This window comes from Electrona antarctica (genome assembly GCF_951216825.1).
Source record: "Electrona antarctica genome assembly, chromosome: 7".
In the NCBI taxonomy this organism is placed as follows: domain Eukaryota; kingdom Metazoa; phylum Chordata; class Actinopteri; order Myctophiformes; family Myctophidae; genus Electrona; species Electrona antarctica.
The window spans coordinates 28,527,726-28,544,566 of NC_136812.1; the positions used below are offsets into that span (position 1 = coordinate 28,527,726).

Genomic DNA, 16,841 nt, shown 5'->3' on the forward strand with positions numbered 1-16,841 from the left:
TGAGGGAGCTTTAAGAAAGGGCTCACAGCAGGTGTTCATAGTCACATGGCCAGAACGGGAGAGCAGCCACAGGCCCAAGCAACAAGAAGCCATGCCAGGAGGGGAGGGGTGGGACACCAGTGTGTGGGCACAGCTTTTGGTGTCGCCAAACAAAGCCCACCTCTTCATAGCCACCCAGAGATGCAAATCGCTCCTCATCAAAGTTTCACACTCAAGTTTCGCTCACAAAATGGAAATGATGGCCGCTCGGCAAGCCGGCAAGAGCTGCCGATAAGACTCCTTTCAGAGCTTCTCTGTATTTCTAACCACCACTTCTTAGATACAAAGCAGCACAGCTATATGAGGACACGCACAGTCGCACACATGCGCGCGCACACACACACACCCCCACACACACACCTTCCACTCCATCTTCCTTTCCTCTGGCTGTGGTTTGATCCAGCATCCCAAGGGGAGGCTTGGTGTAAGCCCTGTGCCAAATTAGACTGGGCAGCAGCCATCAGACACATCCCCGCCAGAAGGCTGTTTAGCTCTGATCATCATCCCCACAGGTGAGGCAGGTGTGTTTGTGTGTGTGTGCGTGCGTGCGTGCGTGCGTACGTGCGTGCGTGCGTGCGTGCGTGCGTGTGTGTGTGTGTGTGTGTGTGTGTGTGTTCGTGCGTGCGTGTGTTTGTGTGTGTGTGTGTGTGTGTGTGTGTGTTCGTGCGTGCGTGCGTGCGTGCAGGTTAAATCAAAAGGAGGAATGTTGAAAGAGTGTAGTGGTTCAAGCCCACTTTTTCTCTCCGCTCCACTAACTGCCAACTAAAGCAGGATGAGATGGTATGAACTCTCTGTCTTACTGTGATAACAGCAGGGCTTTATCCAAGACTGTGAATGGAAGAGAAATGTGTAAACCAAAATGGTCAAATGCCACACAGACATTAGCATTTCTGAAAGTCCCTGATGATGTGTGTGCGTACGTGCGTGCGTCCGTCCGTGCGTGCGTGCGTGCGTGTGTGCATGCGTGCGTGTAGCTTTTGCCAAACACTTGGGGGGTTTTGTTTAACCTGGTGGACCACCCAAAGCCCTGGCTAGCAGGATAGCTGATCTGAGACACATCCTCTTATTGCCAGGAGCAATGAAAAGGCATAGAATCTTCTTTGCACAAATTATAACGGTCTACCTACTCTTTTATCCATGATTAGCACAGATGCTCGTAAAAACGGAAATACACCTGTCCAAAATGATCTTTGTTCCCTGTCAGTCTGAATCAGCACGCCTCCATTCATGTCTGAAGTACAATGTACAAGGTTTCAGCACTTTTCCATGCATATACATGCAAGAGGCAACTGCTTTAGGGATGGAGGCTACAATAGAGCTACGATAGAGCAAGATACCCAATGGCCAATAATAAAGTTTCCAAGTGAAGATGTGTGAAGCAGGAATTTGTTGAGAAATAGTAAACCGTTTAGGACTGAGGCCGAATGTTGCTATATACTGTAGATGGCAACAAGATTGTCACTTGCAGTGCCTTTTAACCCATTTTGGGGCGGGAACCCCTTTTGGTGTTTTAACTAAGCATTATGTAATACTTTATAGCTATTGAAAAATAGCAGATCTACAAGCTCATAGCGCGCCACCGAGTGGCGCGCTACGAGCTTGTAGGTCTGCTATTTTTGAAAAATCTTGAAAATGCGGCACAAATCTTTGAATATATATTCTTTCAGAAGACTTATTTTTTTTATTTCGACGTCAGGCCTAAATGGCTTAAGCAATTTCTTTTGGGTCATCTTTAGTTCTGCTGTAGTGTCCCTTTACTGCATACTCAGGGGAACTATGGTTATATGTTGCGACTTCAATCATGTGTGATGTGTGCCATAATACACCTCTCAATTCCCTCTCAGTGTTGCTACAAGTCGGGCTCTCACTAGATAATAGGTAGGAGCAATACGGGAGCATCCATTTATCATATTTCCCCCTTGACTGAATGAAGTCTGCATATGGAGAAAGGCATGGCTGATTAGTATTCTTAGGAGCCTGTACAACAGACAGACCCATGATCAGAATGCAAGGAAGTCCTCGCTCAGGCACAGAGGGAGAGAGGGTGAGGGAGAAGAGACAACAGAGGTTTGTCTACCATGTAAACAAAGCTTTAAAGATCCCATTTATAATGTTCTTTAACTCATAAATGACAGAAAGCTTACATTTTAAGATTCAAGTTTAATTTGTTTATGCATCAGCATTGAGAAGGCTCATGTACTGAGGAAGAAAAATATGCAGACTAGTTGTGGTATAAACAAATGCATGTTTATCACTTTCACAATGCAGCAATGTAGCATCAAAACCAACAAAAGGTAAATATTGACCTGAGCAGAAATTAAACTCTCAATGGGGAGGGTTTCAGAAAGGGTTTGGGGGAAGTTGGACACGAAATAAAAGAAGCTTGAATAAACGTAATCAGAAAGAGCATAGAGGACGTGTGAAACCATGTAATCAGGAGAAATGAGTCAATGCAAGAGAAGCCAAACTCATCATCATATTTATTGGCAAAGATCATAAGCTTAGAAATGGATTTAAACGTGTATTGTATCATTTGCTTCAGAATATTTTAAGTTAAGCTATCCCACTGTGGTGCAGTGCAGGTTTCACATAAAGTAAAATGCTTGCTTGCTTATACTATATCCTGAAACAGTCGAAAAAGAAAATACCAACCACTAACCTTGTCATTACTTAATGTCCTCCATCATCCATCTAATATGAATATCTAATTTACCCTGCAGCCTCAGTGCAATGATTGAAGTAAAGTTCTCTACCTTTTCCTTCTGAGTTAAATTACCTCTCAAGATGTTGCTGTGCACCTTTGCCTGCCCTACACAGTAGTACAGTAGTAAAGAACCTCTTATTTTCGACCATGTCATGGCATCATTGGGCTCTTTCAGCCCTGACAAATAAGAGGGCCCATAGGAGGCGACTGGGATCTGATGAAGGCATTGGAGGACAGGAGTGGGAATGTGGGATGTAGCTCCTTCCACCCTTTAGCTCTCCAGAGGAATAATTTACAGCTGTGCCACAGTTGATTTCTTTCACTACAACCAAAGGCACTCAAGAGGGTAGCCGTAATTCCATAGCTTGCTAGCAGAGAGCTGAGCATAGCGCCACACAATCACACACAGTTGAGAGAAGAAACACAGAACGGAACCAGGGTTTGAATTATTGAACATTTACTATGAAGGAAAGGCAGTAATAATGGTGAAGTTGGGGGAACATGGTGATGTGGGAGGGTGTCATGCAAGGAACACATTGTGGACTGCAGTATATTATGCCATGCATGTTTACTCTTGCATGTGAGTATACTGTACATGCGCATGTCTACTATTGGATTCGCTTTTAAGTGCAGTAAGTGTACTCAATATTGCACTTTCCAATTATATGATTCAAAAAGTCCACATAAATCCATCTAAATGTCTCAGTTTGATGTGCGAAACTTTCTTGCACATCATTGGGGAGTGTTTCACTCCCCAATGATTTGGTTGAGAGAAGAGATTGGCTTTGGCATCTGTCTCAATGTGTCTCAATGCATTCTCCCATTTGTGTGGGGCCTAATAATGCTCTAACCTTTATGCCACACACTGGCTCAATTGCATCAGCAGAATTTGCTTCAGTGAAAAGCCAATTATGGTCTCAATGGCACCGTATCGCTGCTTAGGCACTGCCCATGCTGTTGCAGAAAGCATATGACAACAACCAACAATGCTGGTAGTCAGATGCAGGTCATCTTCATGCCCACACAGCCCTATAAAAGATGATGATGAACATAATTTGTTAACATTATTCCGCCACTGCCAGTGCTTTTCTGTGAAGACCCTTATTTTGAAGGCCCACGGGACCCGAGACGTGAACCGGATGTATACAAACGATGTGTGTATGCTGAGGAGCGATCTTTAGCGTAATCACTAAAAGCAAGGTTCTGACGTCTAGGGACATCAATCGCAGTTAAGTGTTGGATTTGGTTTGACGTCCAGGGGCATCAATGGCAGTTCATTTTACTGTAATTGTGACAGTAGGTCGCAGTTTACTATGAAAACCTGCATCTCCCGTCAGTCAGTCACGCCCCGTGACACACTCCATATATGGCCAGTACAGAATTCATTCCATATGTTGAACTGACCTCATCAAAACCTTAGGATCTCCAAATATAATAAGCTGACCTGTTCTGACATTCCTGTACACTCAAGACCAATAAGTCAGCTGCCCCACGCCCGGAAGCTGGTGAAAACTAGAGTTTTCAACAGGCCCGAAAATTAAGGCCTACCTGGGCCCTAACTGGGATGGCCCGAGGCCCCGTCTGGCCTTACTAATTAGCACACATTTTACACCCTACCCGTCCCTAGCCTGGGCAGCATTCCTTTTCGGGTTTATGATCCGTTCGGGAGTGGATGATATCGTTACGTCATGTTGTAGTCATTGTTTTGTAGTCATCAGGCCGGAACCCTCAATCTGGAACTTCCTTTCCCTCAAGCTGATTTTTCCCAATAAAATCTGCAGGCTACAAGAGAACGAGTCACGCTTTTATTGTTATTATTCTTCGGGTTTGAGGAAAAGGAAGTTCCATATTGATGGTTCCGGCCTGCTGACTACAAAACAATGACTACAACATGACGTAACAATATCATTCGCTCCCGACCGGATCCAATGGCAATTTTGTAACACAGACCAGGCTTTCCTCCTGGCCCGAAAACATAAATTAAACAAAAACAGGAAGAAAAAAAGCATTCCCAGGTGATGCCCTGTTAGGGCACCCACACTAATACAATCCCTTTTATGCCCATATATGGGGATCCCTGATGTCATCAATATTAAGCCCATATATGGGAATGTCCATATATGGACAAATTGTGACAGTCTCATGATAACCAGTGTGGTTGCCGTGACGCGAGTCACACTTGCAAATGAACCAAGTTGGTACAACACAAGCTGTATACTGTATGTAGCTGACATCAAACTGACACAGACATACCATATTTGGGCGTAGCTGTGGTGAGAACTTCATAATGGATACGGCTGCGTCATAGTGCCGTCAGCGGGATGACAGGCACCACAGTATAAAAGGGGCTACAGACAAAGATATGGGTTGATAGCAACGTTAATCTAATAAAACGTGTTTTTGTGGTATTTATATGGGTGCACGATGTATGTATGAGGGTAACGAGTGTGACTTTGTCTTCACCATTGAACTGAATGAGGGAGGGCCCTCTATAAAGATCCCTTATAATGTGGCAGAAGACCCCTGGCTCACAGCACATTACTTTTTGCAGAAGAACGACCTCAGCCCCATGTTCTTGGACCAAATTGCCAACTTCATCATAGAAAACACCAAAGGACTTGAGCTGGAACCATCGCAAACTGACACTGGTGACCTCAATGGGTTCGGTCATTATATCCCTGGCTCATCTGACAACAGGCCAAGCTTGATAGCCGATCCGTTCACAGGCGCTAGTCAGTACAACTCATGTTCAGGCATGGCTACAGGTGCTCCTGGAGATATCACAAATCCCTTTACAGGAGTTGGTGCATACTCAGAAACTCCATCTGAGGTCTGTCTGAAGCCAGCTAACTCATACAAACTCAGCTGCTCTGTCCCAGCACATGAGATGGACGTCAGGGGACTTGCAACAACCGTCTTTCCAAATGGAGGATTCGTGTCAGTCTCCAAAGACCGGACCGGAAGGCTCTGGCTACCCAACTCAAGGAAAAGGTTTTGCCCAGAAAAGGGTTTCAGAGAGGTGCACTGCATGTCTGGCCATTTAAATGTTGTATCCTGTGTATGTATCATCGCACCTAACAAGACCTACTCCAAAGGGCTTATTGCCACAGGTGGAAGTGACAATAATATTTGTGTTTTCACACAGGACAGACCACAACCCATGTTCACCCTCAAGGGCCACAGGAACACAGTTTGCACTCTAGCAGCAATCCCTTCCAGGGGAAGGAAGTTTGTGCTACTGAGTGGCTCCTGTGACACAACAGCTAAAGTCTGGGTCAAAGACAAGTGCCTGAAGACGTTGCAGGGTCATTCTGCCGCAGTGTTGGCGGTGATCATTCTACCCCAACAAGGCCTCATGATGTCTGGATCAGTGGATAAGACAATCAAACTTTGGAAAGCCGGCCACTGTGTGAGGGTATTTACAGGTCATGAAGATTGTGTAAGGGGACTAGCAGTGATCAGCAACACACAGTTCTTGTCTTGTGGCAATGATGCCAGTGTAAGGAGGTGGCTCATGACTGGAGAATGCGTACAGGTCTATCTTGGCCATACAAACTACATCTATAGCCTGGCCGTCTTCCCCAACAGCCAAGACTTTGTAAGCACAGGGCAGGACGGAACAGTGAGAATATGGAGTAAAGGGGAATGCTCCCAGACCATTCACCTGCCCGCTCAGTCAGTTTGGTGTTGCTGTATCCTGCCCAACGGTGACATAGCTGTGGGTGCTAGTGATGGCATCATCCGTGTGTTTACAGAGAATGAGGGCCGAATAGCCAGTCCACAAGATCTGCAAGCCTTTGAGGATGAACTCTCTAAACCCACCATCGACTTAAAGATAGGAAACTCTGGAGACATCCAACTGGAAGACTTACCTCAGAGGGAACACCTTAATGAACCTGGAAATCACGATGGCCAGACACAGCTAATTAAATATGGGCAGAAAGTGGAGGCATACCAGTGGACCATCAGTAATGATTGCTGGATGAAGATCGGAGATGTAGTTGAAGGATCAAACCAGCAGACGTCCAATATGGTTATGTACGAGGGGAAGAAGTATGACTTTGTCTTCACTGTTGACTTGAACGACGGTGGGCCCTCTATGAAGCTCCCTTATAATGTTGCAGAAGACCCTTGGCTGACAGCATATCACGTTCTGAAGAAGAACAACCGCAGTCCAATGTTTTTGGACCAAGTTGCCTACTTCATTATAGAGAACACCAGAGGTCTTGTACGGGAACAGGCCCGACATGGGTTTGGTGTTCCCGGTCACAAGATCCCTGGCTCATCTGAAAACCAGGCAGGCTTGACAGGCGATCCCTTCACAGGCTCTGATCAGTACATCCCAGGGCCAAGCACTATTTCAGGTGCTCCTAGACATGTGGTGGATTCCTTTACAGGTGCAGAACCTGTAGCTGCCAAACAATTTGCAATTGAAAGACCAAAGAAGGTCACCACAAAGAAAAAAGTAACTAAAAGGTCTGCAACAGCCAAGAAAGCTCCAGCTACAAAGGCTGTCAAACCTGAGGCAGCCCAGAAAGTTGTTGTCAAACAAACGGCAACCATGAAAACTCCAGCTAAGAAAGCTGTCGGATCCAAGGTAGCCAAGGGGGCAGCTGCCAAACAGGAGTATACTGTTACTACACTGTAGATCTGTAGTTCTCAAAGTGGGGTCCTTGAGAAGTTATGGGTTTCATTTGGTTAAAGTTGTACAGCGTCAGCTACAATGCTGAGGATTTTATAGCGTAGATCATTGGGCGTCCCGGAGTTAAACATTTTATCAAAGGGCGGGGTTCTAAAAATGTTTGAGAACCATGCTAGTATCAAACACTACAGGTTAAGAAAAAGTAGGATGGCGGTCATGGCGCAGTCAGCTGGAATTAACTTAGAACATAGGAGCAAGTAATTTAGCACATTCAACATTATCCTTAAAACAGCCTTTTTCAGGTGTGGCTGGACCAACTGCGTGCTTAAGGTACCCCAGTGGCCAGGTAGCTGTTAATTAAGTATTATGCTGGGACCAGCTATGTAAAAGACTGTGTCACACATATAAGGCACATGTAGGAAGAACAGCCAAAAGTTGGAAAAAACTGTCAGACAGAGACCTTGGATGCAGAGAAGTCTGTTCTTTATTCACCTTTTCACAGACCATCAAAACTGAACAAAGGTATTTACACAGCAACTGGGCATGTTGGTCTTCGGTCCTCACACCTCTGCAGTCCTGCTTTGACTGACTGGCAGTGGGAAGTCTCCCTACTTATATAGGTTAAGCCCCTCCCACGGACCATACCAACCCTAAATTGATTCCACAATTTCCCCAGTTACTCAATGTCCAGAGACATCACATTTCCTATACACATTTAAAGTGTTACATAATATTCCACACATTATCCACATAATATACACAATGATAAATCAGAGTACTATAAACAAACCCTCATACTGTTGGTATGTTCCCCACACCCCACAGCTGATAGTTGCTCCCTGCAATGGAGTCAACCAATTATCAATCAACTTGAATCAAGCATCAAATAATATATAAAGTTCACTTCAGTGTCAGTGGCACAGTGAAATGCCACAGACTGGTTGTTGGTTTCTTGGTGAAAACAATCTTTGTAAGAGATTGACATCTTCCTATTAGAGCAAAGTGGCATATCACTCTGCCACCTCCAAAGCCTCTCCTCCAACAGAACTGAATGAATGAATCATTAGACCCGGCCAGTCTCATCCACTTTCAATTACCAAGGCATCACAGCAGCACTGAGGCACAACAATATCACATTGTCTGTTCAGCTAACTGGAAAAAAAACCAAGCAAGAAATTACACCGCTGCTTTGCAACAAACAATCTAACAAAGTTTGACTTTGTCAGAAGTATGTAGTTAGAGAACAGCAGCCGACTCATCCAAATATACAGTAATAGGCCTATACTAGATAGTAGATACTCAAAAGAACGCAACACTCAGCAACGCCATGGCACACAATGGCATGTGAATGGAAATGTCTGTGTGTCAGTGAGTGTATCTTTATTTTGAGGGGAGAGAAAAATAGAGTAGAGAAAACAGAGGCAGAGAGAAAACAGAGAAAGAAAGATTGAGTAGAGGGGGACAAGCCTGCATGTCATTTCGTCCCTTCCTCTCCCTCTCTTACCACACACGCGCACGCGCACACGCACACACACACACACACACACACACACACACACACACACACACACACACACACACACACACACCTTTTCCCGATATCATTGAAGCATGGAACAATCCCCCTTCCATCCCCCTTTATTCCTGGGAAAAGCTTATGGTTCTTAATTGTATTACCGAGAGAGAAAGCGGGGACTACAGTCAAAACCAGAAATGGAATTTTGATTTAACGGAAAGGAGAATAATCCTCAACTAGCAGTCTGGAGGTGATCTCTCCTCCTATTCTCCCTCTCTACCTTTCTCTCCTCTTTCTGCATAATATTCTTTCCTTCTTCCCGGACTCGTCGTTTTTCTCTCTCTCCCCCCTCTCTCACTACATAATATGTCATTAAAACAATATTATTGTCACTGTCGGGAACTTGTACAGATATTCAATTATTCATATTAAACTTGATATGCTTTTTCATAAATGAATGCCCTATTTTATATTTTGTTGTATGTCAGTGTCACTCAAAAGTAGTGAAAATAGCCGATCTACAAGCTCACAACACATTTTTGACACGTTGAGAGCTTAGATCTGCAATTTGAACATTTTATAAATGGTTGCCTATAATCACATGCCCCATACAGGGGCATGTGGGTTGGTTTTAAAGTATGAACAACAGCGTTACTAAATAATAACTACATTGGATCAATTGATTATTTTCCATTTCCTGAAAAGTAATGGTTTTGGACATACTGTAGGTTCTATGGATGTGGTTTTACCCAAAGAGGAGAAACAAAGTTGTTGAAACGGTTGAAAGTAGAGTAGCAGAAGCGATGGAGCTGGCTGCATATCGGAAACATTTGCACATGGCCCGGTTAGAGAATAAAATGGGCAACAGAGCAGGGTGGGAAATGGTAAGTAAGAGTAGTGCGGAGCAGAGGATAGACAGAACAGAATACATGGAGCTGCCTACCAAGTGATGGGGAAAGAAAGAAGGAGGAAGAAAAGCAGGGGAAGCTGTGAACGTCTAAGTATGCGGTGGGTTGAACTGTGAACTCCCTGCCTTTTCCCACAACACAGGGTAGCCATTGTTCAGACTCAAGGCCTTTAAGTCAGTCTCCCTAAGTCAACCCCCTCCAGCCAATCCCACCCCAAAAAGGGTGACAACTATAGGCTTGAACTCTCAGATTAATGTTGTCCCCTCTTCTGTCCCTAGCATGGGCCTTAAGACTCCATAAAGACCTCCTCCCCATCACTTAGACAGACATCCCCCTCACACTCACTCACACACACACACACACACACACACACACACACACACACACACACACACACACACACACACACACACACACACACACACACACACACACACACACACACACACACACACACACACACACACACACACACACACACACACACACACACACACACACACACACACACACACACACACACACACACACACACACCTCTCTTTGGCAGGCAAGCCAAATACAAGGCGTAAGGGATGTTGCTTCAAAAGCTAGCCAGGGCCATGACTGGGCAGTAATGGCTGATGCTGAACAAAAGCCCAAGGCAAAAGTTACGAGCATAACCCCTGAAGGCGCCTCCCAAAGGCATCTCTATTCTTTGTCTGTAAAGAGTTTGTTCTAGATCAGTGCGTCTTAAAAGGAGGGTCGCCAGCCAAAATGGGGGAGCAAGTGACAAGAGTCGTAATGTGTTTTCATAAGTCCCAGTGTGGCTTTATTTGTGTCGGGAAGGTTTAAGAAACATAACCCTCCCTTGATCTATGGTACACGTACTGTAGATGTCTTTTAGTTAAGATTCTAGAACACTCCTTAACCTGACTGAGATTGCCATTAATTACTTTTTAAACCGTTTCACAATAACGTGTATTCCGTGCAGATAATAATACAAAGGCATGTTCACTGTATTCAGATGTATGTGACCAGAGCAGCAAACAGATGGTCTTCCTGCAAGCTGCACACTTTGCAGATGTTGTTCAAATAATATTGCTACTGTATATTCACACAGCAGCCATTTTGCTCTCACGTCATATTCATGGGTTGGGAGGAAATTAATGCTGTGTGAATATGGTGACCTAAAACGCCAGAACTGAAAAATAATATAAACTTGTGCCCCACTTATTGAACATTGCAATGACACCACATTTGAATAAAAGTTACATTTTTGACATTGTAAGTCACATGACAAGCTCCAAGGATTGTTTTTTTGATGCCAACTAGACAAATCCAAAGTTTAATTCCAGTCGAATTACACTTTGTCAGACGTTTGGGTTACCTTCAAACTGGTCAAAGAGAATGAATACTACTTACAATTTCAGAAGTAGGAGTACTGGCAATGAGTTGATGTGCACGCACGCACGCACGCACGCACGCACGCACGCACGCACGCACGCACGCACGCACGCACACGCACACACACACACACACACACACACACACACACACACACACACACACACGGGTGGATGGACGATGGGTGGGAATCTTGATTGGCCAACTCAACCCATCGACTTCGCGGGTTGGCTAAGCTTCGCATGACATATTGTCCTGATCAGCACTACTAGATTTTCAGGCGGCTAGCAATGAATTCCTTCATGCTCTCTGTTATAACCCCTGCAGTTGATGTTGCTGTCTCAGTCATCTGACAGTGTACAATTGGGACGCTGATGCATGTTTGTGTGTCAGACAGAGACAGAGATGGAGAATATTCTTTATTTGCCTCTGGCAATCAGGCAACAATTAGTGTCAATGCCCGCAAAAGGGATCGAGAAATGGGAGAAAGACAAAGATAGTGTGAAGATATGAAGGAAATCCTTCACTATATGTACAGAGCACTCAGTGAACACGTGGGAGGCTGCCACAGGTAAACCTGTCTCCCAACTTCCCAAGAGAAGACTGACGGTGTGCACTCACTGCACTCGAAATGAGGTGGAAATCGAGCTGCACTTTCTAACTACCTGTCAGATGTAACCAAGACATCAGAGACACATACTTTCCACAGGGTATAAACACCCAAAAGGAGTTTGAAAACATTACTGAACAAGAAACTCGCAAATCTGCTGGATGAAATACAGCAGTGTGCAAACAGCAGCAAGATTCCAGAGCTGTTGTGACTGGAACATTACATCTAATGTAATACAACCACCATAAAGACTGTCTAATCATCTGGATATTCTTGCACTCTCAGCACCGTACTGATCTCAGCACATTCCAAAACCTGAAGCTATATTTACACATCTGTATTCTAGTAGGGTGTAGGCTCTACATTACATTTATTATATTTGAGGGGCGCTAGCCCTCATACAGCATTTGTCCCCACACGTCTCATATTTGCCAATGACAATGAAAGAAGAAATTAGGTCAAATGACCGCCAAATATGACGTAAATGTTGTACTGTATAAGAGCAAATCGGCTAACCAATCACATAAATTCAGTTTTTCCTTGATGTATGATGATGATGATGTATGATGATGTATAATGATAAGAGCGCCCCTCACTTCACACGGGTGTGATTTTTAGTGTTCTTTCTAGGGTTAACTCTACATTACATTTATTATAGTTTTTTAGCCCCTCTTTGTGCGTCTGTGTGTATTCCATAGTAGTGATTGATTTGATTGGCTGAGCACGGAATGTGATGTATGATGAAATCTCAGGATTCGTGCTCGCAACCGCCTTTGCCAGCACGAGAAATCTCGGGTTTACCGTCTGTTAGCTGTTTTTAGCTTTCGTTGCTAGCCTCCGGTAGCTCCCATGGTGTGACGTCATCAAATATTCAAAATCGGACGGATTGGGTTAAATTAAGAGGGGGAGGGGGCTTCACTTAAGTCATGAGCACAACAAAAATCACACCTGTGTGAAGTGAGGGGCGGCGCACTCTTATCATCGTACATCATCATACAGAATTTGCGTCCTCACCTTTGTCATCAATGTTTGTGTTACGTACTCAAAATTGCCCATTCATTGTCAATGGCATTTAATGTTTGTGTTAGGACAAAATCTGGGTTACATACACTAAAAGCTGGACATAGAAGGGGCGGTAGATGGAGAAAAAAGAACACGATATAACCAAGCAAGCGACGCAAGCGGCGCAAATGACACATGAAAAGTGATAGATTAAAGATGAAAAGACTAGAGGGGCAGAGACAGGGAAACAGTGAAAAGCAATACAGTAAAACAGTAAAACTTGATGTGGCTGTGAGGAGGTGCTAATGATAGCGGGCAGCTCCTGGGGCGATAAGCAGCCTTAATGGTGAAAGCAGAGATAAGCCGTGCTCCTCCACAGTGCCGGGAGACAATGTTCTCATTATGTCTGATTGAGACTGGGATGTAGGTGCAGTTTATCCAAGAAAGGCAAGCTAGCTCATATCCTGTTGGGCACCATAAAGAAACATCACTATTCCTTGTCTGAATAAAACAGAATAAATGAAGACTAGAATTTATGAGCCAAGATAAGTGAGAACGTTCAACCTGCACAGCATCACAGACGAGAAAATACTGGAGGCGAGAAGGCATTTCTATGGCCATTTCTGAGAGCACTATTTCACGTAGAGTTCTAATGCTTTAACCCATTCAGACCTGGAACGCATCCATGTCACGTTAGCGTTTAACCACATTAACCATTAACCCATTTTGGGGCGGGAACCCGTTTTGGTGTTTTAAACATTGTTATAATTTAGCTATTGAAAAATAGCAGATCTACAAGCTCATAGCGCGCCACCGAGTGGCGCGCTATGAACTTGTAGATCTGCTATTTTTGAAAAATCGTTAAAATGTGCCTCAAATCTTTCCGAAAATTGTCATGATTTAGAAAACTTTTTTTAAAAATGTCGACGTCAGGCCTGAATGGGTTAATATAATAAGAAGCGCTGCAGGGAGAATAATGGAGGTGTTGGTATCGTCTGTGGGGTGGCTTTCACACAGAGCTGATGTAAGACGAAAGTATAACCTGGGTAGTTCGGTATGCATAAATCTAACACATGCTTTGATTTTTAGCATCAGCTAAAGCTGACAGAAAGCGGTTCAGTTCAATTCAGGATTCCTGAATAGTTTTGCTTTTAAAATCCTTTCAATCTCTTGACAACTAAAGTATGTTCTTCCCAAGAGAGTGACAGAGTGGAGCACAGTCGCAGGACGCAGTGACAATAAGAGAAGCCTTGTCTGAGAGAGAGAGGCAGAGAGAGAGAGAGAGGCAGAGAGAGAGAGAGAGAGGCAGAGAGAGAGAGAGAGAGGCAGAGAGAGAGGAAGACAGAGAAAAAAAGTGAGTAAAAAAGCTTGAAGGTAACTAATCCAAAGGGGAAATTGACAGGAGTCTGAGTCCAATTTTCTTCAGCAAAAATCTGTAAAGCCATGAAATATATTTTATTTGTACTTTGTCGTTATTCAAGATCTACAGTAAATAGCATATTTGGCAGTTTCACTTCACATTGCATAATTGTTATAAGGGTTTAAGGGTTAAAATGGACGGGTACAACGTTAAAATGAACGCGTACAACGAGTACGCAGGTGTATCCAACTTGCATCATTCACAACGGGGACTGATCTAGTATTTATGAATTAATCTGTTGAAAAAATGTCACAAATATATATATTACAAATAATTGAAAATAGCGGGAAAAAGCACAGCGATGTAACACCCTGGGTAGGCTACCTGCCCTTTCTTTTGGCTCATTTTAGCTCAACCAATAAGCCTATATTTGAAAGGAAGACAGATACTTTTATCTTTGATACGATTTGATTAGCTTTCAACTATCGTTTGACAGCCCTTATACTCACTAAGTATTCCCTTTACAAAAAAGACAGTTGCCTGAGGTATGCTTGTTTGAAGGGTTTTTATAAATATAAAAAACATATATGTATCATAGGTATTTCTATTCTATTATTCATGTGGAGAGCTTCACTCATAGCTTCGGACTGGAGTTCTCTCTTTGATGGCAAGTCTTTATTTATTTAATGTTTGCCCAATATTTCTCCTGGCATCCCCGCTCTTTTCCCCATCAGGTCATGCCTGTCTTCCTATTTCTCATTAGGTAAATTAATTAGCTACATATAAGTCACATATAAGCACGCGCAAAAACAAGAATTAAGTTGTGATCTGTTTGGTTTTATTGGTGTCTATGCTCCTCACTATCATTATTGTCTATTGAAATTGTACTACCGGTATTATGCTTCCAAAAATGCTATATTTGATGTATTTGATTAAATTAGAAATACCAGTATATATTCTTGCCTATAATAACATGCCCACAATAGATAATATTAATATTAGATCATATTTTTAGGGTATAGAATATGCCTCAGGCATATTATTGGTAAATAACACATCTGAAGTAAAATATCAGCCAAATCGATATACCGGACAGGCTTTGGTTTGATAAAAAAAAATAAACATAAAAACAGCATCTAACTAGAAAAAGTGCCCTTCTGGCACAGGTCTCCACCAGGAGGATAGGACTGTGTGAGATGTTTGGCAAAATGTTAGTAATATTAACATGTTTGTTTGTTATTTTGTTGAGGAAATGCAGAGCCAGATCACTCATAGCATCTCTGAGGATAGATTTTGGATGAGCAGCATTTTGAACAAAACGGGCCACTCCTGAAAACTTTGAAAGGCAATGTTAGCCAATCAGTGTAGAATCTGAGAAATCCAACAGACTCGTCTTGTTCACATGACTATAGAGATCAATATGTACCGATTTGCGTGAGATTTGGATGAAATCTGTGCGACTAACATAAGCAATGCCGAGAAATCAGCCTCATGGTGGTGCTATAACCGGCAGATGTGGAGGGATGCAGAGACAATGTTTTTCCATGGCCTCTAGGGAGTGCGCATACATACGTTGTATACAGATCGATGCAGTATAGCTAAAAACAGGAATTGGCCTGTTATAGCGCCACCATGAGGCTGATTAGGAAAAAAATTAGTGCATGTCGTCCTCGGCCTAGTGGAAATGTGCGTGTATAATTCACGGAAATTGCACACTGTGTTTGTGATTTGTGGCATTTAGTTCGAAACGGACCAATCATGTGAGCTTTGGAAGCCAATCTTAGCCAATCAGGATGGAAGATGGGAAATGGTGCAGATCTGTGTGATCACATGACTATGAAGATGGTGTATACCGAATTGTGTGATGTATGGATAAAATGTGTACGAGTAATCTACAGAAATGTGTTTTGCCTAATCGGCCTCATGGTGGCGCTATAACAGGCCGTTGAAGAATATTTGGGGCAGAGGTTCGTTGTTGGCATCCAGGAGTGTGTGTGCAAAGTTTGGCATGGATCGGGCCAACGTGGCGGAGATTAGCTGATAACGGACGACGGAAGGAAGGAGGAAGGAAGGAAGGAAGGACGGACACACACACACACACACACACACACGGACGGAGTGCAAAAACTCTCTCCCCATGCCTTCGGCCTGGTGGAGACAATCAACAGCATGTGATCACAAATGGCTCCAAATCTCCTGTTGATTGTATAGTAACACAGACCCCATGATCATACACAGACGAAGGCAGGTGCACACCAGGCGAGCGTGCCAGGTCAAAGGAAACGGCACCGTGTGGCTGGCATGGCACCAGAGCCTGTAAATCTGCAAGAACAGCAGGACGCCACCTCACAAAGACACGGTACTAGCCTTGGGAACAACAACCTCTAACGACAGCTGAGAGGACAAATGCACCCTCAGGAATCGCTATACATGCCCTGCATGACCGGTAAGGTTTATGTTTTTCTGTTCTACCAGTGCTTTTGTGGAATTAGTGGAATAATGGAATTCAATGTGTTTTGATTCAGATAAAGCAATAACTAGAATTGCAGGAGACATTGCTGGCTAGAAGACAGTTTCCAAGTGTAACAGTCAGTGAACCTAGATCATACTATGGACGTCCTTCAATTCACAGTATGCTCACCAGCAACCCTCCAAGGCTTATCCCAGTTAAATT

At 43.7% G+C, this 16,841-nt stretch overlaps 2 protein-coding genes across 2 annotated transcripts in view; one reads left to right on the top strand and one right to left on the bottom strand.

Annotated features, from left to right (window-relative positions):
* Positions 1-16,841, bottom strand: part of lrp8 (low density lipoprotein receptor-related protein 8, apolipoprotein e receptor) — a gene marked incomplete at both ends in the record, with an annotated part of 197,538 nt that overhangs the window by 121,691 nt on the left and 59,006 nt on the right. The window lies entirely within an intron of this gene.
* LOC306927265 (phospholipase A-2-activating protein-like) lies at positions 5,172-7,391 on the top strand (the record flags this gene model as incomplete). The annotated part of the gene is made up of 1 exon (XM_079506974.1): positions 5,172-7,391. One exon carries the CDS (start codon positions 5,172-5,174, stop codon positions 7,389-7,391), a length of 2,220 nt encoding a protein of 739 aa, XP_079363100.1.